General features: G+C 40.8%; 2 protein-coding genes and 1 long non-coding RNA gene across 5 annotated transcripts; 1 reads left to right on the forward strand and 2 right to left on the reverse strand.

Moving 5' to 3' along the window:
- Window positions 1-22: 22 nt before the first annotated feature.
- Window positions 23-15,324, reverse strand: LOC121714212 (calcium-independent phospholipase A2-gamma-like). 3 transcript variants are annotated; one of them, XM_042099460.1, is made up of 12 exons: window positions 14,365-15,324; window positions 12,040-12,207; window positions 11,381-11,858; window positions 10,445-11,338; window positions 4,832-4,981; window positions 4,579-4,736; window positions 4,306-4,400; window positions 3,881-4,052; window positions 3,659-3,716; window positions 2,348-2,542; window positions 1,912-2,107; window positions 23-1,132 (listed from the first exon to the last, which is right to left on the reverse strand). In XM_042099460.1, the coding sequence occupies exons 2-12, from the start codon at window positions 12,111-12,113 to the stop codon at window positions 870-872; spliced, it is 2,733 nt and encodes a 910-aa protein (XP_041955394.1). In that variant the 5' UTR covers window positions 12,114-12,207; window positions 14,365-15,324; the 3' UTR covers window positions 23-869. The 3 variants fall into 3 exon arrangements, with proteins under 3 accessions (XP_041955394.1, XP_041955393.1, XP_041955392.1); XM_042099459.1 differs by adding an exon at window positions 12,373-12,441 and having other exon boundaries at window positions 10,445-11,858; XM_042099458.1 differs by having other exon boundaries at window positions 10,445-11,858.
- Window positions 15,325-15,332: 8 nt separating this feature from the next.
- Window positions 15,333-24,463, reverse strand: LOC121714237 (uncharacterized protein At5g50100, chloroplastic-like). The gene is made up of 3 exons (XM_042099518.1): window positions 23,332-24,463; window positions 23,017-23,205; window positions 15,333-15,654 (listed from the first exon to the last, which is right to left on the reverse strand). The coding sequence occupies exons 1-3, from the start codon at window positions 23,440-23,442 to the stop codon at window positions 15,463-15,465; spliced, it is 492 nt and encodes a 163-aa protein (XP_041955452.1). The 5' UTR covers window positions 23,443-24,463; the 3' UTR covers window positions 15,333-15,462.
- Window positions 19,944-22,488, forward strand: LOC121714246. The gene is made up of 5 exons (XR_006033053.1): window positions 19,944-20,460; window positions 21,233-21,356; window positions 21,712-21,850; window positions 22,158-22,208; window positions 22,364-22,488. It is a non-coding gene; the product is annotated as an uncharacterized LOC121714246 (long non-coding RNA).
- Window positions 24,464-24,501: the final 38 nt, after the last annotated feature.

Here is a 24,501-nt window from a genome sequence, read left to right on the forward strand (position 1 = left end):
AAAACATTGGCTGACAATGTAGTGTCCTGAGAAAATATCTTTATTGCATATACGAAAATGTAAGGTATAAATAAGTGTCTTATACATAATAAGTGTTAAATACATAAATATACCTGTAAATATAATACATATATATGCAAGTAGTTGGCACAACATTATGACTGCATTGTATTGCTTCAAGTACTCAGATTACACCCCTGATAAGTGACAGTGGGTAGATAACTTTGGCGTTAAGCGCATTTTTTCCACAATATATTACACTAGCATTGTTTTGGACTTTACCAGAATACAGCACCTGTTTCATAAAATCTCTTATGCAAGCCCTTTAGGGTGTGTGTGTGTGTGTGTGTGTGTGTGTGTGTGTGTGTGTGTGTCTGCTGCCAGTTTCCTTTAAAATGATAGAAAGAAGCCAAGAAACAAGGGCTACACACAAACAGGGATTACTCTAATGAGACAAGAGTTTCTATTTTTCTATCTGTCTATCTATGTATCTTTCAGTGCAAATATTATAAAACTGATATATTTTGTTTGTGCCCACAGCTTTGTGCCTGGTCTCCAAGTCTGTTAAAGTGCTTCAAATGATTCTTTACTGCTATGCATCTTACCCTTCAAGTCATTCCAACTCGAATGAAGACTCCTTTGCATTGGTTTCATTCATTGCTTGACTGTAAAATACATCTCAAGGACAAAGTCCTCCATTCTTTAATAATCACCTCTGATTGCCAACTCCGTGGCCATCACACCATTTCAGTCATGAAATCTTGTGTCTTCCAGAACTAGATCATTTGACCTTTCATTCCAGAGCGGGGGTGTGTGTGTGTGTGTGTGTGTGTGTGTGTGTGTGTGTGTGTGTGTGTGGGGGGGTCAGTTCAGACCCAGCGGTGGCGCAGCTCCCACGCCCTCTCACTGAGCCAGTCTTTGCTCTTGGACAGCGTGCTGCGCTCCACCCGCAGCACCATGCACAGCAGATCCAGCTTCAGCTTGTTCCGCTCCAGATACAGAAGAGTGTCCGACTTCAGCTGGTCCAGCACCTCCACGCGGCTCTCGTCCAGGGACACCTCTGCGCTCAGCATGGGGTTGAACCGGAAGTAAACATTCTCCTCCAGCAGGTCATCCAGGAGAGTATGAACACCTGACACAAAATAGGAATTTGTTTGTTTATCATTGTTTATTTGTTATTTGTCAAATTTTACTGCATCCAAAACATAAACTGTTTACATTAAATGGACTGAAGAGCAACAACACATTGCATTTATAAAGCGCTATTTAAGTGCTTTGTAGTGAAGGGGGAACCTCACTAACCACAACCAATGTGTAGCATGGCAGCCATTATGCACCAGAATGCTCACCACACACCCGCTTGAGGTGGAGAGTGAATCAATAAATGAATGCACCTCCCATACCTCCACCTAGCATAGCATGCGCTCCCATACCTCCACCTAGCATAGCGTGCGCTCCCATACTAGCCTAGCGTAGCGTGAGCTCCAATACCTCCACCTAACGTAGCGTGCGCTCCCATACCTCCACCTAGCGTAGCGTGCGCTCCCATACCTCCACCTAGCGTAGTGTCAGCTCCAATACCTCCACCTAGCGTAGCGTGCGCTCCGCTCCCATACCTCCACCTAGCGTAGCATGCGCTCCCGTACTAGCCTAGCGTAGCATGTGCTCCCATATCTCCACCTAGCGTAGCGGGCACTCCTGTACTAGCCTAGCGTAGTGTGCGCTCCCATACCTCCACCTAGCGTAGCATGCGCTCCCATACTAGCCTAGCGTAGCGTGCGCTCCCGTACCTCCACCTAGCGTAGTGTGCGCTCCCATACTAGCCTAGCGTAGCGTGCGCTCCCATACTAGCCTAGCGTAGCATGCACTCCCATACTAGCCTAGCGTAGCATGTGCTTCTGGTGGACTCACCCTCTGTGTCTGTGGCGCTGTAGATCAGGTGGCTGAGCTTGGCGCGGAGGCTGGTGGACGTTGCTGGCCCTCTCTGGGTGTTGTCGTAGCGGCCGGTCCCCAGCGACAGCACGCACTGGAAGGGCTGAGTAGGCCAGAGCAGTCTGCACTCATGCACTGCCAGCGCACACGGGTTGTTCTGGATCAGACCTCCATCCTGTTCAAAATTCAAGAGAGAGAGAGAGAGAGAGAGAGAGAGAGAGAGAGAGAGAGAGAGAGAGAGATAGATAGATAGATAGATAGATAGATAGATAGATAGATAGATAGATAGATAAAGTTCCGACAATAGTATTCTCCTTAGATGTGCAACAAATTGAAAAGGGTCTTTTCCCGTAAGAAACTACACCTCAAACAGCACAAATAATAACCTCCAACCACATTGTACTGTAACGCTCACCTGATGGATATCGCTGTATAGGGGGAACTCCCGGAAGTAGCCGGGGGCCGCAGAAGAGGCCCGCACGGCCTCCCACAGCTTGTACGCCGAGCCCCCTGGATATCGGCTGAGGCGCCCTGGAGCGTGGTTATAATTCCTGAAGATGAAGGCCTTGGGGCTGGTCCCCCAGTTCACCACTGCACTCACGGCAGACACCTGTTGACCCAAGAGCAGAAAATGACACACAAGATACCAGCTCCCAGCATGCTCTCTGATAGACTTCACTGATGGAAGAAAGAGCAAGAAAAACAACTAGAAATGCAATTCCAAGGAATTACCAGTGCATGAAAATGCTAAAGTTGTGATGTAAAATATCATGTATAGTTAAAACAGATAATACAGAGATGGTTACTACGGTCATGCTAGGATAGACATGGTGGTTGCATAGCTTAATAAAAGTTGATAGTTTAAAAGTAGACTGTTTAAAAGCTGAATGTAGATAGTTTAAAAGTTGTTGATAGACAGTAGATAGTTTAAAAGTTGTTGATAGACAGCTAGTTTAATAGATAGTTTAATGATAGTTTAAAAGTTGAAGGTAAAAAGTTCAGTAGTTTAATGGGTTACATTGTTTAACAGTGGATTATTGTAGTGAGGACTTTTATTTTGAAACAGTTTTGGGCAGAGGAAACAGTTGAATAGGATGTGTAGTCTTAATTGACCCAGATTGTATGCTTAAAGCCTGAGGCTGCAGGTGGCCTGAACACCTGCCATAGGATTCTAATTGCTTAATGGCTGTATTATGATGTCATAATCGGCAATGTTAAGTCTATGGGGATTTTTAAAACGTTTTTCTTTATTAGTTTAAAAAGTATAAAAGTTTCAAAGTTGAAAAGACATAGCCACCCGATCTGTTTGAAGACCGACGTTACAAAGTTTGAACGAAGTTTCTAAGTTAAACTGTTCAAGAGAAATTGCGTACGGATAAAGTGGTAAGTGGAATAATAATAAGAAGTTGCCTAGGAAGAACAGTATAGTGCATTTTCATGCACTGTAATAACAATTCATGGAGGTAGAGCACCCTCTAGTGCATCCTTTTGGCACTACTTTGAAGTAAGGAGATAATTGAGAGTACACTGAAGTATTCTATGTATAAATCTAATTCAGGGATCAATTCAGTGGCCAGTTCAAAAGGTTTGAACTGTGAAGTAAGGGGAAAGTGTGGCTGTAAAAAAGGGGTTGCTTTATTTAATCAGGAGAATTGACCATGCAGTAGATATCATGTTAGTCTACTCAAGTGGCACAGTGTGGGTTACAAATATACAAAATACTTACTTTGGGACAGATCTCACTCCTAGCAGTTTTAATCAGAACCCTCTCACCCATCTTCTCCCTGTGGAGCAACAGCACGGTCAGACTAACCTGACATCACAGCACGTAAAGTACAGCTCATTAGACTGCATGTCTGTTGTGTGTTTTGTCTCACTTCAGTAATGACTCACTTCAGTAATGACTCCCAGGACTCGTAGGCTACATGTCTGTTGTGCTTTGACTCACTTTAGTAAAGTCTCCCAGGTCTCGGTACTGTAGTACGAGTGACTCCAACCCATCTTTACTGTTCCAACCAGGGGGTTCTGTTTGAAAACGTCCGATCCAAAGCGCCTGTACATCTCCTCACAGTCGTCCAGAGAGAAGCGCCCCAGACCGATCATAAATGCCAGCACAGCGCCTGGCGGGAGGACAGGTGGCCATCATGGGACACTAGCTAAACTAGAACCCATAATTAACACAGACGGTGGCCAGCATGGGACACTAGCTAAACTAGAACCCATAATTAACACAGACGGTGGCCAGCATGGGACACTAGCTAAACTAGAGCTCATACATAACTTTGCAACTCTAGGCTACAATATCACAACTTTAATTATCATTCTCTTTATTCTTTAATGTTCCTTAATGTCTTAACAGACTGTATCACCTACCTGTGCTTACTCCACAGATGTAGTCAAAAAGCTCGTGTATTCGCCTGCCTGTCTGGGCCTCTATCACCTTCAGCACTTCAAGCGGAACAACTCCCCTAGAAATTACAATGAAGACGTTTACCCACAGAAGAGTCTAACAGTCATAACTCTCTAGGCTGAAGTGTATAAGATTGACTGATACAAGTAACTCAAATGTCTCATAACTAGTTTGTGACTCATGCTCTCACTTTTTGTTTGTTAACCTTCACATGCATGAAATAAAGTCAGCTGTACCTTGTGCCGCCTCCATCAATGGAGAGCATCCTCACGCCCCGCCCTCTGACTGGGTCCAGGTAACCAATCAGAGCCATGGTTTCCCTAAGGGCTCTCTGAAGCTTTACATCTCCAGTGTAGTTCCGTCGATATTTCAACAGCTGCAACGGCAGCTTTTCCTTCAAAACCATTAAGCTTTATCAGCACACAAACACAGAAGATATTGCAGCATGTGTAGGTCACATGACTAAAACGGTGCATTCAGATGAATTACCTGCCACACCATTGCCTTGCATGCTGGGTGTGCTATAAGATGTCTGTTCAGCTCCTCTGCGCAAGCAATGACGGAAGCTGATGCAGTGGCGCTCCTCAGGTTCGCTAAGAGGACCTTTGTCATCTCCTCTGCTTGATCCTGGCCCAAAACCTACATGACAAATATCAGAGTTACGAGTGAAATGTTACAAACGGACAAGTCAACGCTGCATCCATCACACCAGGCTACTGCTACACAAGCTCGCACCGCTGCCCATGCTGTTGAGACGGATGCCACGGAGTCGTTATGTTGTCCATAATGTTGCCATCTTTGATTGTGACGTCTGTCTGTTGTCCATTGCCTTTTTTACGTCGGAAAATCACTGGCGTATATTTCAGCGATCATTCTCTTTCTCCCACAAAGTGACTGCTGTTGGGTCCTATAAGTTGCAAGTTGTTTTCATATACATTGCCGATAGGCAAGCGTGCATGTTAATAACTTCCCCTCGTTGAGTGTAACATTTTCGACACCTCATTTCACACGCTCACTGATCACATGATCCAGCAAGCGATTCATGATCTTATATTCATTTGACAGTTTGTGGTTGGCCTTATAACGATTACCTGTCTGTGGTGGTTACATTTTATTTCTTTTTAACAGAGTTTTTAGGGTCAATGACGTGACGCTCATTTTTTTGTGTACATATGGGTTACATACATTTAAAATTGTTAAAATTTGAAAATAATTTGACAAATTATTTTCAAATATAATTTTCATCAAAAAAATGCTTTAATCTTAAAGTTTTGGATTTATTTAATTTTGAAAGAGTATTAACTGAATTTGGGTAAAATTGTCAACACGGTGTAACCACAAAAACATGAACCAAATAATTACACTTGAAATTCTCTCCAAAATCCCTTCTAAAATAATCTGGCATGATCTTGCACAAGAACTTTTCTATATTTAATACAAGTAATGAAACCCCATTGTTCTGAATGTTTGAATTAATATGGGGAATCGTGTCTGTCACATCAACCACTTACAATGTCAAGTGGTGTAACCACCATTTAAGGAGCAATTTTGTATGTATTATGTCAGAGAATCATGTGACAGGAAATTATGTCATGGAGAAGGACCCTTCAAGACCCCAACTGCTATGAGTCAAGGTTAGCAACTCTCTTAAAGTAACATAATAGTGTTTTTAGGCCATGGCCAGGCAAGCTTAGGTTACATGTCAAATGGTATGACCTTTTAAAAGTGTGGATAAATCAAAATAATCATACAATACTCAATTTAATGTAAAAACTGTGTTTGAATATTCACATAAAGGTGAAGTGTGTACATCGTTGTCCATAATAATTCCTGCAAATTTTGCTTTTAAATAGAAATGTCAAATGGTGTAACCAGTTTGATCAGATTCAGGGCCAAGAGTATGTAATTTTAGGTGCTAATTATATTATTTTTATAATTTAAATAGTGACTAACTGTTTAGCATGAACAATAGCTTTAAAAGGGTTTAATTAGATTGCAATTTAAGCGATTTTTGAAATGTCAAAGCTTTTCATTTTAAATTTAAACTTCCATAATTCTTTTTTAATATTTTATTATGATGTATGTAAACAGTATGTTCAAATTATAAATAAATAATATAAATACATTTATTATATATAAAATGTGCCTCTTGTCCCCCAATGGATGCCACTTACAAGCAAGAAATACTTGTCTCTCCACAGAGTGCATGTGAACGCAGATCCTGCTGTTGGTTGGTTGTTAAGAAATTATCATACCCACTCTTTCACTCACTCTTATTCTCTCTCACACACACACTTTGGGCCCTAATTTAGCAATATAAAATGCATGGTCACTAGCAAATAGCGTAAATACATTTAGGGGTTTGTCCAGTCCACATTCGGAGTGGTTTTGTTATCAAACGTCAGGTGCCTGGCGCAAAAAGGTGGCTCTTATGTTTCTTAATCAGTCATGGGTGTGTTTTGGTCTTAACATCCTTTAAACTAGGGCTGCAGCTATCGATTCTTTTTGTAATAGATTAATCTAGCACTTTATCGATCGATTAATCGGATAATTTTTTTTTTGCATTTTTAAACAACCAAAACACATAATGCATAACGAAAATGACATGGCTGTAAAATGATCAAACAATTGGCACAGAGATATTCATTCTAACTCCAACATTAGGCTACAAAACTAAGCCCATTTATTGCAATTTACCCATTTAGTGTTTTTAAGTGTCAGTGCCATCAATTAAATAATGTTCAAAATGCTCTCTTTAAAATTGCAGCCTCTTGTGCATGACTTAGCTGGGCGAACAAAGCTGCCCATACTATGTTGTGAAGTGCTGGGAGGGAGAAGAGGGAAAGCAATTTAATGTATTAATGTGTAGCCTACAACAAGTTTCATGCTGTAATCTAGACCTGACATCAACATAAATATCTGTTTTATGTAGATTTCTACACCTGCAGCATTTACCATTAGGCTACTAACAAATAATTTTACCATTAGGCTACTAAAAAATCATTTCTGGGGTGAGCCTATTTGCTATGGTAACCTAGCAACCTGTGTGTGTGTGTGTGTGCACGCGTGCGGTGCGTGAGGAAAGATGAGGGTGCATGCATGTGTGTGAGGGGTTCTTTTTTAGGCATACTGTCTTGCAATTGAACGTGAATAAGTTTACTTACTTAAAAACATCAAAGCTAAACAAGCTATCATGACATCACTACAAATACAGTATGTGATTAAAATCAGCCAACATCAATGTAGGCTATAGGCTACATAGATAGATGATAGATAGGCTAGATAGATTGATAAATAGCCTAGCCTACTTTATTGACGCTTGGTGAAACAGCATGGAGTGGATATTTAGGTTCAGATGCTTGTTCTTTTCCTTTTTGAGTATGTAATGATTCCAAAACTTTAGACATTCTCTGCCATTTATGGATATCTTGACTCCACCATCGCGCCAGCTAAATTCAGAATGTACGATTCACGCGCTAGTGGTGTGCTTCCTGAACAACGGTCCGTGTGGAACAATCAGATCCCTGCGCGTATAGTGCGCGTCATAGAAATTTAACGAGGCTTCGAGGCAGGGTTTTTGCCTCGAGTAATTTTTGTAATCGAGTTATTCGAGTAACTCGATGAATCGTTTCAGCCCTACTTTAAACCAATGAGGAGGACATCTGTCATTACCTTTAACAGCATGCAGGGCAACTTCAAACAGCGCATCAGTATTTTGATAGTCAGCGGTGTATTTGAAGGAATCTGCTTGTACGCAAGACTGTATGGAACAGGTATTCCACTAAGAAATTCTTTACTAAAACCGAGTAGAGTATAGGCTACACACATCTGCACTTGTCTATTAATTGAACATATAGGTAAAGTGAAACTAACTTCACTGTGGTGTCATAGTCAACGACAAAACAGTTATACACAGTTAATTACTTTCAATATTGACTGACAATGGGTTACCAGCAAAAACATAGCCTGAAAAAAGCAAAACTTCCCCCTATAATGTTCGAATGACTGAATAAATAACCTAAGGACATTTATTTTGCAGAGGAATTGCTGCTTACATCTTGTGACAGTGCGTCTTCAGCTGTGTTTCATATGCGCCTTTCGCTATAGACCAGGCTTTTCTTGGTCAGTGGCATAATGCTTTTTAGACGGTATAAGATAGCGATTTTTAGATCATGTGCCAGACCACACCTTATGTCGGTAATTGCCACACCCCTGGGTGCATTATTTAATAAAAGTGAAGTGTAAGATATGAAAAAACTTTGCATCACAATAATAATACGCTTTGCGCCAGGTTTTGCATTGCGAAAATAGGGCCCATTATCTCACTCTCTTTGAAAATAAGGGGTATAGACTGAAATTGTATGAGAACTGAATTGAAATCAAATAGAACACAAGTTTCTTCATTGATGTTATGAAATGATATTTGATATGGAATATGATGAATGACATAAATACATATCAAAATATCCAATTCAGTTTACCTTGATGCCCATTTTCTGTGTCAATTTCTTGTCCTATTGCTATAAACGTTTTATGGTCAATTGGTGTAACCAGTATTTTGTCTAAAATACTAATAATGTACAAAAAATAATATGGATAATGATTTAATACTCTACTTTACTGTAATAATGGTTGTTTAAACCATTTTTACTCAAATGGTCAAAGAATAGACAGAAAACAAGATGTTTACAGCATATGGTCTTGCTCAGTACAATGAAAAACCCATATAATTTAAAATTAGAAATAAATATAATAAAACATATTCTCATAGGATATTACAAAATAAACTAATAATTTCATGAGAGCAATTGCATGAACTCTAGGAGGTGTGAAATATCAGATATTTGTCATTTTTGTGGTTACACCATTTGACAATTTAACAGTTAGTTCTATCTTTTGTTAAAAAATAGCATACACGTCATATTAAATAATATGAATACAACAGAAATACAAAATATACACTTTAGCAAACCTCAGGCATGTTTTGTTTTAAAGGTTTAAAGATATTTTTAATTTTCTCATCTTACCAACCTTTATCTGTCACTGACCCTTTAACAGCTGGCTTAGGCTATAGCCTACCTTAATCTTGTCATTATTCTTATAAAGAGGTTCGTAAAACGACGTAGCCTACTGTATTCGGAGTCTGTCTTTATTTATCAACTCGGTACAGCATCAGCTGGCCAGTGTGCATGAACAGAACTCCCGCTAACCCCGGAACTGACATCACCTCCAGTTACTACAAAATAAAAGCATTCCTTACACTATTATTCCATAATACCGCATCTCCCTTTCTTTGACAAGAAAGGGTGGACTTTGTCTCTGCAGGTTTTAAGGGGTTTATTCTGCCCTTTTGCTGGCAGATCTGTCCTGATCGGTCCTTGTATCAAGCATGCAAAATAGAAATAACTTACACATTACCATACTGTGAACTATTACTTTAGCAGACTGTGTTCTTCAAAACTTAAAATCTCTCATCGGAGTCCAACTACTTTAATGCTCTTTTCACTGTTCCTTACATCTCCAGTCATTCACTATGACCATCACCAAGCCCAGCATGCATTGGGAAATCATTCACTATGACCATCACCAAACCCAGCATGCATTGGGAAATCATTCACTATGACCATCACCAAACCCAGCATGCATTGGGAAATCAGTCATTCACTATGACCATCACCAAGCCCAGCATGCATTGGGAAATCATTCACTATGACCATCACCAAGCCCAGCATGCATTGGGAAATCATTCACTATGACCATCACCAAACCCAGCATGCATTGGGAAATCATTCACTATGACCATCACCAAACCCAGCATGCATTGGGAAATCAGTCATTCACTATGACCATCACCAAGCCCAGCATGCATTGGGAAATCATTCACTATGACCATCACCAAGCCCAGCATGCATTGGGAAATCATTCACTATGACCATCACCAAACCCAGCATGCATTGGGAAATCATTCACTATGACCATCACCAAACCCAGCATGCATTGGGAAATCAGTCATTAGAATCAAAGATATTGAGCAAAAGGCGTTGTTAGATTGATTTGTGATTTAGTCACTGCCGCCCTCTGCTGTGGTTAATGACGACTCACCAGTCTTTCCGACCTGGCTGACCTGGTTGCTGTCGGCACGTCTCCGGTGGGCGCCTGAGCCCCCTGGTTCTTGGAGCCCACTCCCAAATAGCTGCCTATCAGATCTGGGATAGCTGCAGTGGAGTGCAGCAGGTAGTGCATGAAGGAAGATGGCTTCTCCTGTTGACCACTGCTTACGGTCAACACCGTTTGGTTCACGTAATCTCCGTCTAGGTCATCCTCGAAGCCCGGCTGGCCTTTGAAATAGTGGTTTATGTGACTGGCCATGTGTGCATGGTTTGCACCAAAGCTTGTTGTTATGTTGCTGAGGTGAAAGAGGCCAGGCGATGTGGGCTGTGCTGACGGACTGGTCTGCTTGGGTTCCGTGTAAGACCTGCTGTTCTGCTTGGGTTCCGTGTCGTACCTGCTGTTCTGCTGTGTCGTGCTAACGGATACAGAGTCTGTAACTTTGGCTCCAAAGTAACGGTTAATGTGGTGAGCAAAGTGGAGGTACCCCTCCTCCCAAGAGCCGGGCACTTCATTAGTCTTGGCATCGTCCTTATGGGCACAAGAGCTGGACACTTCAGTATTCTTGGCATTGTCCTTATGAGCACTGATTGAAACAACGTCATTCACTGATGGCTGGCTGACATCGGTGGTGACTTTAAGGGTTTTTCTCCGTCTACCATGTCTCACTGTGCTAAACCGCGATCCATCCACCGCTGTCTTGGCATGAAGATCTCGTGCTGGACTTGTAGAGAAAACAGAGTTAATGTGATTCGCAACGTAGTTGTAACTCTCCCCAAACCTGGTAGCGAGCGAACTGATATGAAATAGCTGCAGCCCTGTGGCCAGTCTGGAGGGTGTCTGGTCCTCATGACGCTCTGCTGTGGCCAGTCTGGAGGGTGTCTGGTCCTCATGACGCTCTGCTGTGGCCAGTCTGGAGGGTGTCTGGTCCTCATGACGCTCGGCTGTGCTGTGTAGAGCTGCCACTGGCCTCAGACTACTTCTCTTTCCCTCCAGTGGTATCCTGTCCTTGCCTGCCCTCGGACTATGGGAATGCCTCTGTTGTCTTCGCTGAGGTTCGTGGAAGGTGTAAACCAAACCACTATTCCCAAGACTTGATGCTACGGACAGGTCTTTGCTCTTGAAATAGAAATTGATATGTTTGGACAGACGCTGAAAGGACTCTCCGAGACGCAAACCCAGCACACTTAGCTGGAGAGAGGAAGGCTTCTCCTCCTGGTGGATGCCAATGGGAGGCTCTGATTTGAATACATTCCTGCTGGAGGTGGAGTACAGTCGCACAGCCTGTGAGCACAGGGTGGTCTCATGGGTCACCTTCCTTCCTATGTCTGCAAACTGACCACTGGATCCTGAGTTCAAGTGCTTCTGTTTAGCTCTCACACTTTTCAGACAGGTTCTTCTCAGAGTGCTGAAAGGTGGGAAGTGGAATATTAACATGGCCCAGTGAGGCTCTTTAAGAGGCCACAGTTATTAACGTGGCCCAGTGAGGCTCTTTAAGTTTCAGTATTTTATAAATGTTTGACTCAAAATGATGGACAATTTAACCTCACATCAAACTTGGATCAGGAAATGGTCTAGGCGGACAGTACCTTATCTTAGTGTAACATCTTAGCCTCTTCTCTCCTAGATAAGTCACAAAGTTTGCACTGAGGTAGCGACCCATTGGGGAACGGAAGCGGCCGGCCACGAGCAAATGCGACCTCACGGGACCTCTGACCTGTGTCTGGATTGGCTTAGGTGCCAGTATCACCGGTTCCCTTCAAAACACAAATATGGTAACATTTTGGAATGTTGAAATATTTGTCTCATAAATAATTTTGCGTGCATTTGTCTGATCATTTGCTCAGAGTACGATATCAACTTAAGACGTTTTGTAAATGGTTTAAGCAGATGGGCTGGGCAACAATAATACAGTATTTTACCCTCTGATGGCAGATCCATGAAACACACCATAGAGGGCTATGCCTTCCAGTCATCAATAAACACAGTGTCTATTGGAGTATAAAGCATTGGAGTGTAAATATTCTTCATAAAAACATAAGTGTACTTGGTTATCTAGAAAGTTTGCAAACTTTTAGGAGCAGTTTAAAAAAATCTAACTTGTTACCAGCTGCAACATAAAATGTGATTTTGTGAAGGTGTATCCTTTGTCACCCCTACACCATAGATCTACACGTCAGTGGCTACAGTATAGTAGTGTTTTGTTTAACACCCCTACACCATAGATCTACACGTCAGTGGCTACAGTATAGTAGTGTTTTGTTTAACACCCCTACACCATAGATCTACACATCAGTGGCTACAGTATAGTACTGTTTTGTTTAACACCCCTAGTGGCTACAGTATAGTACTGTTTTGTTTAACACTTACAGGCACAGCAGGCTCAGTCAGTCTCAATTGAGTTTTACTATCTACACGATGTATTTATAAACACACAACACATGGCAGGCAAAGGCATGACGGTCGTTCACCTGTCAGAGCCTCCATAGATAACTCCTGCCAGTTTCACCTGTCAGTGCAGTTCACCTTTGAGAGGCAGGCTGAAGACCTCCACACAGTGTTTTGTTATTGTTTGAGAGGCAGGCTGAAGACCTTTTCTCTTGCCCTACCTTTGATCAGATCAGGTATTGGACAACACTACACTTAAAGGAGCGATTTGTAGGATTGTTACCGAACGTTCTGTAGGCCAAAATCAAAACACTGGTGAACGTTCTCAAGAATACCAGACGCGAGCCTCTTCTGGGTTGCCAGATGTAGGCCTAATTAACACTTAGCTAATAACGTTAGACCTGCAGCTGCTTTAACGTTTCTCCAACCATGACCCAGCTACACATTATGGAAACAGTGAAAACAAAAAATACCTCTCTAACCAACGTAACATATTTAGCTGAAGTTAGCGATGCAGATGAAGTTTAGCCTAGGCTACCTGTCGTGGAGAAATATGGCCAGCTCTGCGTCAGACTTGATATTCTTCGTTTGACGAAGACGCCGCCATATCAGCAAGCTCCTCCGATGTCCACTTAATTTGTTTCTTGTTTTAATTTTGGAAATTTGCCTGCCTACAACTGACTTCATGACTACAACTGACAGCAAGTTGACAGTTGGCCTTTGCTAATTTGGCAACACAAATAGGAGGACTCGCCAGCCCATTATAATACGCTATTCTAGAATTAATCGTTCAAAACAAACGAAAATTCCAAGAGATTCCGCCCCGTAACTCATTTTTTCATGGGTTTTACAGGTTATAGAAATGTTGTCAAATAAGCCATTACTTCAATTCATCGTGTTTCCTTACTCTCTGACAATATGGTGATCATTTTTGGAATGGTTACCATTTATTTTCCATTATTTCCTACATACTGGACCTTTAATCTTAATAAACCGCTATATGCTGTAATACAAGCAATAATGCTATACTGCACTGATAATGCTATACTGCACTGTCCACATCAATCTATTATGATAATTATTCATTTATATTACTTTATATATAAAATATACTTATACTTTCGGCTTTATATACAAATTATATCACCATTGAAATAACTGTCAAATATAGCCCGTGCTGCTCCGATGTATGCCCCATAACAATGGCATTCCATACCATGCCTAACCTTTCCAATACCATGCCATACCTAACCTTTCCACTGGTCTTCCTGCCATGTTAAAAAGCTTAATAGATAATCAGGTGCTTCTATAAATGGACTCTTTACACTTAACCCTCTAGCAGATAAAGAATGATCAGTCCCATTGCTTAACCCTCTAGCAGATAAAGAATGATCAGTCCCATTGCTTCACTTACTTGCTACATTATGAAGGAAGGGAAGGTCAAAGCTGGCAAAACCCAGTTCACCTTGAGAAGGCCACAGCCCTTAAAATAGTGATAACCAAACAGATGGATCATGCAGGTTTACCTGAAGCTCACTCCTCTATCTCCTTCTTTCTGCAGACGGAGACACGTTTGTGGCTCAGATGCTAACAGAACATGTCTGTGTTATTGCCCTGAGAGTTTTCTGCTGTATCGGCACACACAAGCTTGTGTTGTGATACTTAATCTCCCTCCTCCCTCTTCCAAGACAGCTGTCTGATTGGCTAGCCCCAGAGCAGTCCCACCCAAAGTTGCACTCTAATGACCCAATCAGGCGCTCCACCCCCACATTCCTTCCTGTAGGTCACTTTCTCTGGCCAGCATGGAAGGTCATGTGTTCTAAAATAAGAGAAACAGCACTCTGAATTCTCACACGTTGAGCAGGACAGTACTGACGTCATGTTTATTTACCAGAGACTGGATCAAATAAATAACCAGTGCTACAGAAATATGTACACATTTTGCTTCTGAGAGTCGTGGAGGAAACCTGACAGTGATGTACTGAATAAAATAAATAAGCATATATAAGTATAATATAGGTATACTTACTTATATTATACTTATACTCTTGTAAGTATACTTATATATATACTTATACTTATGTACTGAATAAAATAAATAACTTGGCAGCCACTCTAGCAGCAGCATGAGGTTGAGCGGTTTATGCCAGTGAGCGGGGAGATTTACTGGCCATTGCTGGCTCCTGTTTAGTAAACACCAGGGCCATTGCTATGAGTATGCTAGGCTGCTGGGTACACCATGTGCACATTCTTATCACATGCTGCTTCCTCTCTGGATGTCACCGAAAGGTTATTTGTGTCCTTTGCTTTTCTAGCTATGCCTAGGTGTGCCCTCAACAACCAATGGGCACACGGTATCCACTCTCATGATCCAAACACGACGATGGCGGCCTCTGTTTTCACTGCTCAGCTTAGTAAATGTAGTGCAAAATGGTCCAGAACTCAAGCCGCAAAACAAATTGGTCTTGAGCTGTTTAGGCTCTGGCACATGGCAAAACAAATTGGTCTTGAGCTGTTTAGGCTCTGGCACATGTGGCAAAGCCCAGTTCAGACGGAGGCCTCTCTTCACACCCCAAAATAACCGATTGGACTTCCTCTTCCTCGGCATCGCATTCTTTTCTCCCTCAATTGTTCTTCTTCACGCAGCGTCCCGTAGTGCACTCCTCCCGGCCGGTCCAGCGGAGGCGGTTTTTGGCGAAGACGGCGTAGGCTTTGTCCATCAGGGGCCGGATGTAAGGCCTTGATATAAGGCGCCCCACCCAGCCCAGCCCCACAGCGGTGTACATCACACTGAAGGCCGGCACGCCTACGTGGACCTGGACACACAGAGCATCATTCAGGACCCAACTGGACACCTCATCACCTGAGAACATTCTTTTCAACAGTAGACTAGTCTATAGTAGACTAGTCTGAGAAGATGCATTGCAATAGTAGACTAGTCTGAGACCATGCATTGCAATAGTAGACTAGTCTGAGAACATGCTTTTCAGTAGTAGACTAGTCTGAGAACATGAGAACATGCATTTCAATAGTAGACTAGTCTATAGCATAGTCAATAGTAGACTAGTCTGAGAACATGCATTTCAATAGTAGACTATTCTACAGTATAGTCAATACAGAGTCGTGGTTTATATTGTTTATATGTTTATGCTTCTAACTAATTCTTTTACTTTACAGAGTCGTGGTTTATGTTTACAGAGTCGTGGTTTATATGTTTATGGTTATTATTGTAATTCTGTTAATTCTACTTGTTTTTATTACAGCCATATGACTTTACTATAGAATGTTGAATTTAATGTCAATGTAATGTTTATTGATGTCAAGTGGCATTGGACAAAGACATACAAAAGATAACATTTTAGAGTAGATATTTTCAGATCGCAGAGGCAATGGTACTTTACTGGGATGAGCATTAGGGGAAATTTCACGTAGGCTACACAAATAACCAACCAACTATTGTGCACGGAAGGCTATATAACCAACCACACACACACTCAGGCCAGCAGTGAGATTACTGATTATTATTGTGCACGGAATGCTATATAACCAACCACACACACACTCAGGCCAGCAGTGAGATTACTGATTATTATTGTGCACGGGATGCTCGTCAGACAGCTCATTTATGTCCGGTGGAGCGTCAGCTGTGTTGTAACGGCATCTTCTGTTATAATCTGCTCCTTACATCTTCACTCCGATACTGAATATCTTGTTTGCCCAATAATAAAGATTTTAACTAGGGCGGTCAATCAATTAAAAAATGTAATCAAATTAATTACATACTTTGTGATTAATTAATCTAAATTAATCGCATATATAATTTTTGCTGTGAAAGTATTTTAAATATTTAAATTCAAATGAATCATTAAATAATCAGCATTAGTGACAATAAAGTTCAAAAACTATTTTATTATTATTTTCACTGTTCAAATAATGGCCATAATAATCTATATGACCTAATATGCTGAGGAAATAAATTCAAAAGTGCTTTGGAAAGAAGTTTTTTTTTTCACATACAAGGCATTTCAGGCCACAGATATAACCTAAGGGGACACAATGAAAATAAATGAACACTCCCCTTAATGTCAACACTATTTCTTTGCATTGATGTGCGACTTTAGAGTTGACAAACTCCGGTGATATGCAAATTCCTTGCTGCAGATATTGCAGAGAACTTTATTTTAATCAACACTTTATTTTTATCAACATCAGGCTGTTTTTTAAAAGTAAATGCTCCAATCAATGATCTACATGTAGGCAGCACATTTTGTTCTCTCTCCTTCATTTTACAGTCTAATGGTTACTGACTAGAACAGCTCGGGGTCAAAGGTTATACGGAATCGATTAATCTGCACTATTTTTTTTAATCAGTTATTACATTAACAATAGCAACACACCTGGCTCCAGCGGATATGAATGAGCTGGCTTAGAGCCTTCCGTGCATAAGTTCAATTTAATATTGAATCTTTATTCAATTTAATCTTGAATTTCCCCTTGGGGATCAATAAAGTATCTATATATCTAATAAGAAACTTCACCAGAAATATTACCATATTTTTGTATACAATTTTAAAAGCGGCATTTTAGAAAAAAAAAATGTGAACAGTGAATGTGAAAGGTGAACATGTTTTATAAGTTTCCTCCTTCACGTCCACTCAGTTGCATTTGTTTTCAATGTCTTAATGGACACTCCACAACGCCGTGGCCCACTGGTTAGCACTCTGGAATTTCTTATACAGCAGTGTCTAAAAACCCTACTGGTCGAGATTTATGCTCAGTTGGTGTTGTAGGAGTGGTGTTGTGGGGCAGCCGTGGCCTACTGGTTAGCACTTCGGACCTGTAACCGGAGGGTTGCCGGTTCGAGCCCCGACCAGTGGGCCGCGGCTGAAGTGCCCTTGAGCAAGGCACCTAACCCCTCACTGCTCCCCGAGCGCCGCCCTTGAAGCAGGCAGCTCACTGCGCCGGGATTAGTGTGTGCTTCACCTCACTGTGTGTTCACTGTGTGCTGAATGTGTTTCACTAATTCACCGATTGGGTTAAATGCAGAGACCAAATTTCCCTCACGGGATCAAAAAAGTATATACTTATATATACTATACAACCCCAACCACAACCCTCTTGCGGTGCAGTGTGCCAACACAGACATCAAGCCAGACCAAAACAACAAAAAAAGAACTAAAGGAATCGTATTGTATTTTGGAAGAAAATATTAAAGTAGTCCTGTTTTTTATAGGAATACAACAGACATTATAGGAATCATAGTATTTTATGACATACTATTAGTAGGCTACCCTACTATAGCCTACAACTGTAGGCTACAATATATAAAGAGAATATTTCTGTGAACATCATACAGTATCTGAACAGAAGAAGTCACGTTAACAGATGCCATGTTTCACAACCAAGTGATGTCACAACTGCACGTTTGGATGGCATGTACATCTTCAAAACACAACAGGGGCGTGCCCGCGCATCACAATATTCTAGCGCACAGTCCAGGGGAATAATTTCTTCAAAAAGAAAATTACTAAATATTGTAGTGAACTGAGCCTAGCTGGTTATGAATGTGTGCTCCCATAGTGCTGTGCAGTGTATTTGTGTGTAATGTTGATGTTGGTTTTAGTGCGAGTAATTGCGTTTTCCTTGTCATGTATACTGGCGCCTTAATGCAGGGGCTTACCTGGGCTTCAGCCCAGGGGCCTCGACCAATGAGGGGCCTCCTAATAATAATAATGATAATCAATAATAATAAACGGCTGTGTCCGTATTCGCGGCGTCAGTCATTAGCCTACTCTGGAGCTAGCCTAATTGAGCACATCGCACTGCTCTACAATGACATCCATGCAGAGGCCCCCTTTGTCTTCTCTTCTAAAGTGTAACAAAATGTAACAAAACTTAATAAATCCCAACGGGTGTGTAGAGGAGCTAGAGGAGAGGCTGAAACTGAATGACAAACTTACAAACTCTGGAGATAACGTGGGTTGGATTGAAGCAACGATAAACGAATGACGTGGATTCCTGTAACTGTCCATGAAAACAGAAGGCATAGCAGGTAAATATCGTAGCAAATAGCCTGGCAAATTTCACTTGTCTCACTGGAGTGAACGCAGAACATGGGCTGTTGCGCAAAGAAATGAATTAGTTATCAGCATCTCCCTTCACCAAAAGCTAAGTTTGTGCTAACCCATTCGCACAAATAATAGCCTATGTTATTTTCTCCATTGTTAACGTGAGATATGTCTCCATGTAGGGTAGTATAGTGATAATGCATAAGGTAGCCAATGTTCACGTCACATGAGCCAGCTGCTTGTTCTGTAGGCTAAAAGTATTTATGTCCCTCCCAAGCTGCGTTAAAATGGTGTGTTAAGTGGACAGAATTTCAAAAAACCTCCTGGGGAACACCCCGACACGACAAACACATGCACTTTTGAAAAGCTTGAAACGTCCATATGTGTAGCCTAACGCATCTTTTAACTTAACCAACCAGTGTTGTAAGAGTTCAACGCTTGTTTTCGTGCAGTAGGCTTGCCTTTTTGATAAGCGATGTCAGGGGTAGGCTAACGTGATTAAGGAGGGCTTTCTGTTCCTGTTTATGTAAAGGTTTTACATAGGCTCAATAATGATAGGCTACACTGCATGTTATAGGCTATATTAACCAAAAGCGCACGTTAAATAGGCGGGTCAGATCACGGGCCGGGTATCATTTAATCATAATTAATTTTTGCGGTTGGGGGGGGGGCTTAAAAACATATAGCCCAGGGGCCTCAGGTGGTATTAAGGCGCCCCTGGTCGTTTATGTGTTAGCTTGTGTAGTCTTTCTTTATGTTGTACCTCATGTGTTTACCCTGTGTATTGTATGTGACTACCCTGTTTGTGTATCGTGCTTGTTTGATTGACCTCCCTTGTGTTACCTGTGTAATGGTGTTCCTGTGATTAAGTGTGTTGGTTCAATAAAAACCATTCTGAGACAACTTTGCAGTTTGTTACAATATGTTCCTCACAAATCCCTCTATTCACAATTACCACCAATATACACCCATACAGAAAAATCAAGGGAAAAAATATATTCACATATATGCAGCTACATCCAGTTTATATTTAAATAGATGGCTACAATATATTTAATACATATATAGTACAAGAATGTATATATGCAAGTATATGTGGGACCCAGCAATGTAACATATATGTGGATATCTTACATGAACATATATGGTGAATATATTCAATTAACTTATTTGCACACAGGCAGTGATGGGTGGGGTTTACAAAAAAGGCTACCTTCAACTTCAAAATACGTCACTACCAACGTACTCTAAGGTCGTTGGAATAACGGTTAAAATGTTTGTTTGCAGCTTTTTCATTACATAAGCATAACTAACAGCTACTACTAGTCCAAATGTAAAACGTTTGCTCTAGTTAAGTGGATTGGCGGGGAGTATGAGGGCAAAACCAGCATTTTGCCGACTGACTGCATTAGTAAACGTTAATGAGGAAGACTTTTTCAACGGCTCTGTAACGTTATGCGATCAACATCTTGCTAGAAACTATGTGGTGGAGGGGAAGAAGGCAGCCAAGAGGTAGTTGGCCAGTTTTCGAGGCCATGGTGGTCAAAATTGCTGGTAAGTAGATCTTCATTGTATGCTAAATTGCTTCCATATAACATTTGCAGAAGGTAATGTCCGAATTAAAAATGGTATTATTGGTGGAAGCTGGAAGCTAACCTTTGCTACTTTCTGTATGCTAACATTAACGTTAGCATAAATTAGCCAGCTTTATTTTTTAACACCTGAAAGGGGTTTGAAAAATAAATTCACTGAGAAACGTTTGGACAATTAATGAAAACGACTTGTAATGACAGAGTGAAATACCAATTTGACCTGTCTCCCGGCCATATTTGGTAGTATATTTGCCTCTGGCATGTAGATTGATAGGCATACTGTATAGAAGCTAACTTATGATTTGTCATGCAAGACAGAAAATGTAACGGTTAACATTACTAGCCTAAGGTGTAGACATTCTATGCACTGTGGTTTAGCTAGCTAGCTGCTATTGTTGCATCATGGACAACACTTAGAGCTAACATTAGCTTTTTTTTTTTTTAGATAGGATGTAATGTGGTAACCTTATGTGCTGGAGAGTATTAGAGTGGACGTGTAGAAATTGAAGACACAAGTACTGTGCTTAATTTCATGGAAATGGTATTGCAAGTAATGCGTTTTGTTTTTGTGCACTATCAAACTACTTTGTCATGCTTTGTGCACTGACATTCTTGCAAAACCATTCACACCCATGCTAAATTATGGAAATGTAGAAGTTGAATTGTATTGAAAAGGACCATGTATGGTCATGTAGTGCATTTGAGCACTGACACCCCTTTTTTTTACATTTTAGAGAGGCAGCTACATCAAGGACACCGGAGGATGGACCAGAAGACCTGAGACCAAGACGACCCAAGCCCAACCCATAGTATGCTTCACTGACAAATGTTGATGCTTCATCATTACATAGACCAAAGGTAATCAAAAATTAATGTTTACTTTTTTTTTTTTACTTTTTTGTTAAAGGTCTTTTTTCGAATGCAGAACATAACCTTTTGTTTCTGAGAATTTATACATTTGTTTGAGTAGTTTTGATCTTTTGAATGACAAGAAATTAGCTTCAAGCTTCTGGTGACACAAAGTAAACTGAAAATATACCTTTCCAACCATATCTTTCTATGATGGTTGGTACAGCTTCCCTACAGTCTCAGATAGCAGTCTCAGATGGGAGACACTTCATGAGTGGGAATATCCCAGGACATTACATATTACGCGAGTATACCCTTTACCAACGCCACTCTCATTCATGCTGTATATTCTGTTCACTTGCAGGTTTCAGAGAAGGCTGGTAGAGCTCTCTATGAGTGTGAGCTGTGGGAGATAACCAAGAACTGACAACCACCTACAGAAGAGGTGGCGATAATGGCTCTCCAAGAGGAGGTTGTGAGTCTGAAGGCTTTTATTCAACAAGGTTTGTAGAGTAATTCCATACAGATGTGAACTTTTACAATAAAATGTACACGTTTAACTTTAATGAAATAGCAGCTTCTTGGTTGTACAAGTTTAGTAAAAATTTGAGGATGAAACTAACTTTTCCTTTCAGTGTGTATCTGTGTGCTTCTCTCTTCTGTGTATATGATATATTAGTTGTGATATATTTAAAAGTGTTAGGCTGTCTGTGTCGACTGCTTCCCATTTTCGCCTCACCATCATAGATCTTTTCTGTGTTAGTAAACTGTAACTATTTGGAGGTCCTAATTGATTGTGCTATTTTTTAGGAGGCACTTAGAGGGAATGCCTGGACCCTGAGAGGACTAAGACGATAATTGGTGAGTTTATTTTATTTGTATGTCTTTCTCTCCAACTCACTTTGTATTTATCTCCAATTATCGTGATAACACAACAGTGTTTCTGCACTTTAGCATCTGTATTTGTGTCACTAATATTTTGCATGTTCTATTTGTATATGTTCTGTCTTATTCAGAGGCCACCCTGAAGCAGTTCCCAGGCCAGACACTCACTCCAGATTGCTGGGCCAGGCAATAAATGCCAAAGTGACAGAACTGAGGTTCCATAACAAAAACAAAGATTTTCAATAAAATAGAATAAAAGATAACAGAAGTGGTGTGTTTCTTCCTCTTTATACTGATACTATGGTTCATTTTAAGTAAACACAATAGTGAAATATTTAATGATCAATGCGGAAAATATCAAACCATAGTAGAATATGAACTATATTAGAGAAATATATGTCTGAAATATATAGATCATGTGATCAGAATCTTCATCAAGGGTCATGTGATCATGCTTCTTACTGCCATATATTTAAATATATATAATTATATGCATAAAATATAAGAAAGTGGCCAATATTGAATATTTACTTATATTTTGAAATATATTGATACATACATGGAAATATATGTATTTCACATAGATGTAAATATATTTATTTAACATAGATGTGCTTATACTGGAATATGTTCAAGCTGCATATATGTGAATATATTATTTTTCTGTATGGGCAGTTTGGCGCATTTCTAAACTAAACTTCCTAAGTTGGCACGTGATTGTAGCTAACGTGTTAGTGCAGTCAGTATGTGTAGCCTAGTTTAGACAGGTTACAAGGTCTCATACCTGATCATTTTCATCGATCACATGCATTTCCTCCATTGCCTTGTCGTAGCTGATCCCACCATAGTGGGCTCCATCGTAATCTTGAAGAGATATATCCACAAAATCTACTTTGTTTGGTCGATTCTTCTGCAGGAACTGCAGAAAATGTATCTCTTTCACGCATACCGGGCACTCCCCATCATACAATACCTAGGATAGTTCAAATAATTTAGCCTGAAAGCCTCTAATTGAAACTATCTAATGATTGAACAATGAAAAATAAAAACAATGACGCATTTAGAGGTGCAATAGAAAATATGAGAGTTGCTTGCTTACCCTTACGCTTGAAGATTTCAGGTGAGTGCAATACAAACGCCTCACGGAGACAATATTTGCTGTCCTGAGATAACTTCTGACAGGCAGTAGTATTACAGCTTTTGCGAACATGTTTGTTTGTATGCAAACTGTGGTCTCCCCTTTCAAACGTCAAGGAAATTCAAATCATGTCGACACGCACACGCAGGCTACACCTTAGCTTTGAGTGGACTGTACTTGCCTTATACAGTCCCTTAAAGTCAGTTTAATAACAGTGAAAATTCCAAATTACACAACGCCTTAGATAACAGCGAGTTTTCTGTCTGTAAACTACAGCTTCGAGGACATCTTTGACCTTCTCTTCTGTGGTTTGTACTTTGCCGATGTATTGCTAAAGGCGACTACTGCCACCTAACGACCGTGCGGCAAGTCTAGTGATGAGGTGAGGTTCACTGATGCAACTCACTTCAGTAGGAGTCTCTGGTTCACTGATGCAACTCACTTCACTTCAGTAGGTTACACTTGTAGGAATACACGCATAAAATTCACCATGGATAGTTGATATGCACTGCTTTATCGCTAGGTTTAAGGTCATCCGATTACATTCTGCCCTCCAGCCACGTTCTATAGCGGGCTAAACGTAAGTTGAAGCTTTGTGGACTGAAAGTTATTAGATTGACTGACGAGTTGTGGTCGATTTGACCATCAGTAGGCTGCAACTTCGAAACAGCCATCTTAGGCTATTTTGGATAGACAATGGTAATTATGTCAGAGGAGTGATTAACGTTAAAGCAAATCTAGGAGTCTCAACATTACGCACCTCCGATAGCCTGTGTTAGACGTCAAATAGGCTAGTGCCATCAAGGTGCCAGAAGTGAACACATCGAGTTTTAAAACTGTCCTTTTATTATACAAATACGCACGACCAAAATACTTTTATAACTCTTGAGCCAGATTATTTATGTGATCTTTAGGGTTGTGGCGGTTGGCAACCCAATCAATGAATGTGATCTCAAAGGCGATGCAAGTTTGCACCTGCTCCAACACGCGTAGCCAACCTGTTGCCGCCCACAAATGCCCGTATGTTTGTCAAAGAATACACACATTTAGCTAGGATAAGGAAACGAACGAATTTTTGGCAAACGAGGAAACTGCCATATTTTTAGACTACCTTTCTCATGGTCATATACT

Source organism: Alosa sapidissima, chromosome 7 (assembly GCF_018492685.1).
Source record: "Alosa sapidissima isolate fAloSap1 chromosome 7, fAloSap1.pri, whole genome shotgun sequence".
In the NCBI taxonomy this organism is placed as follows: domain Eukaryota; kingdom Metazoa; phylum Chordata; class Actinopteri; order Clupeiformes; family Clupeidae; genus Alosa; species Alosa sapidissima.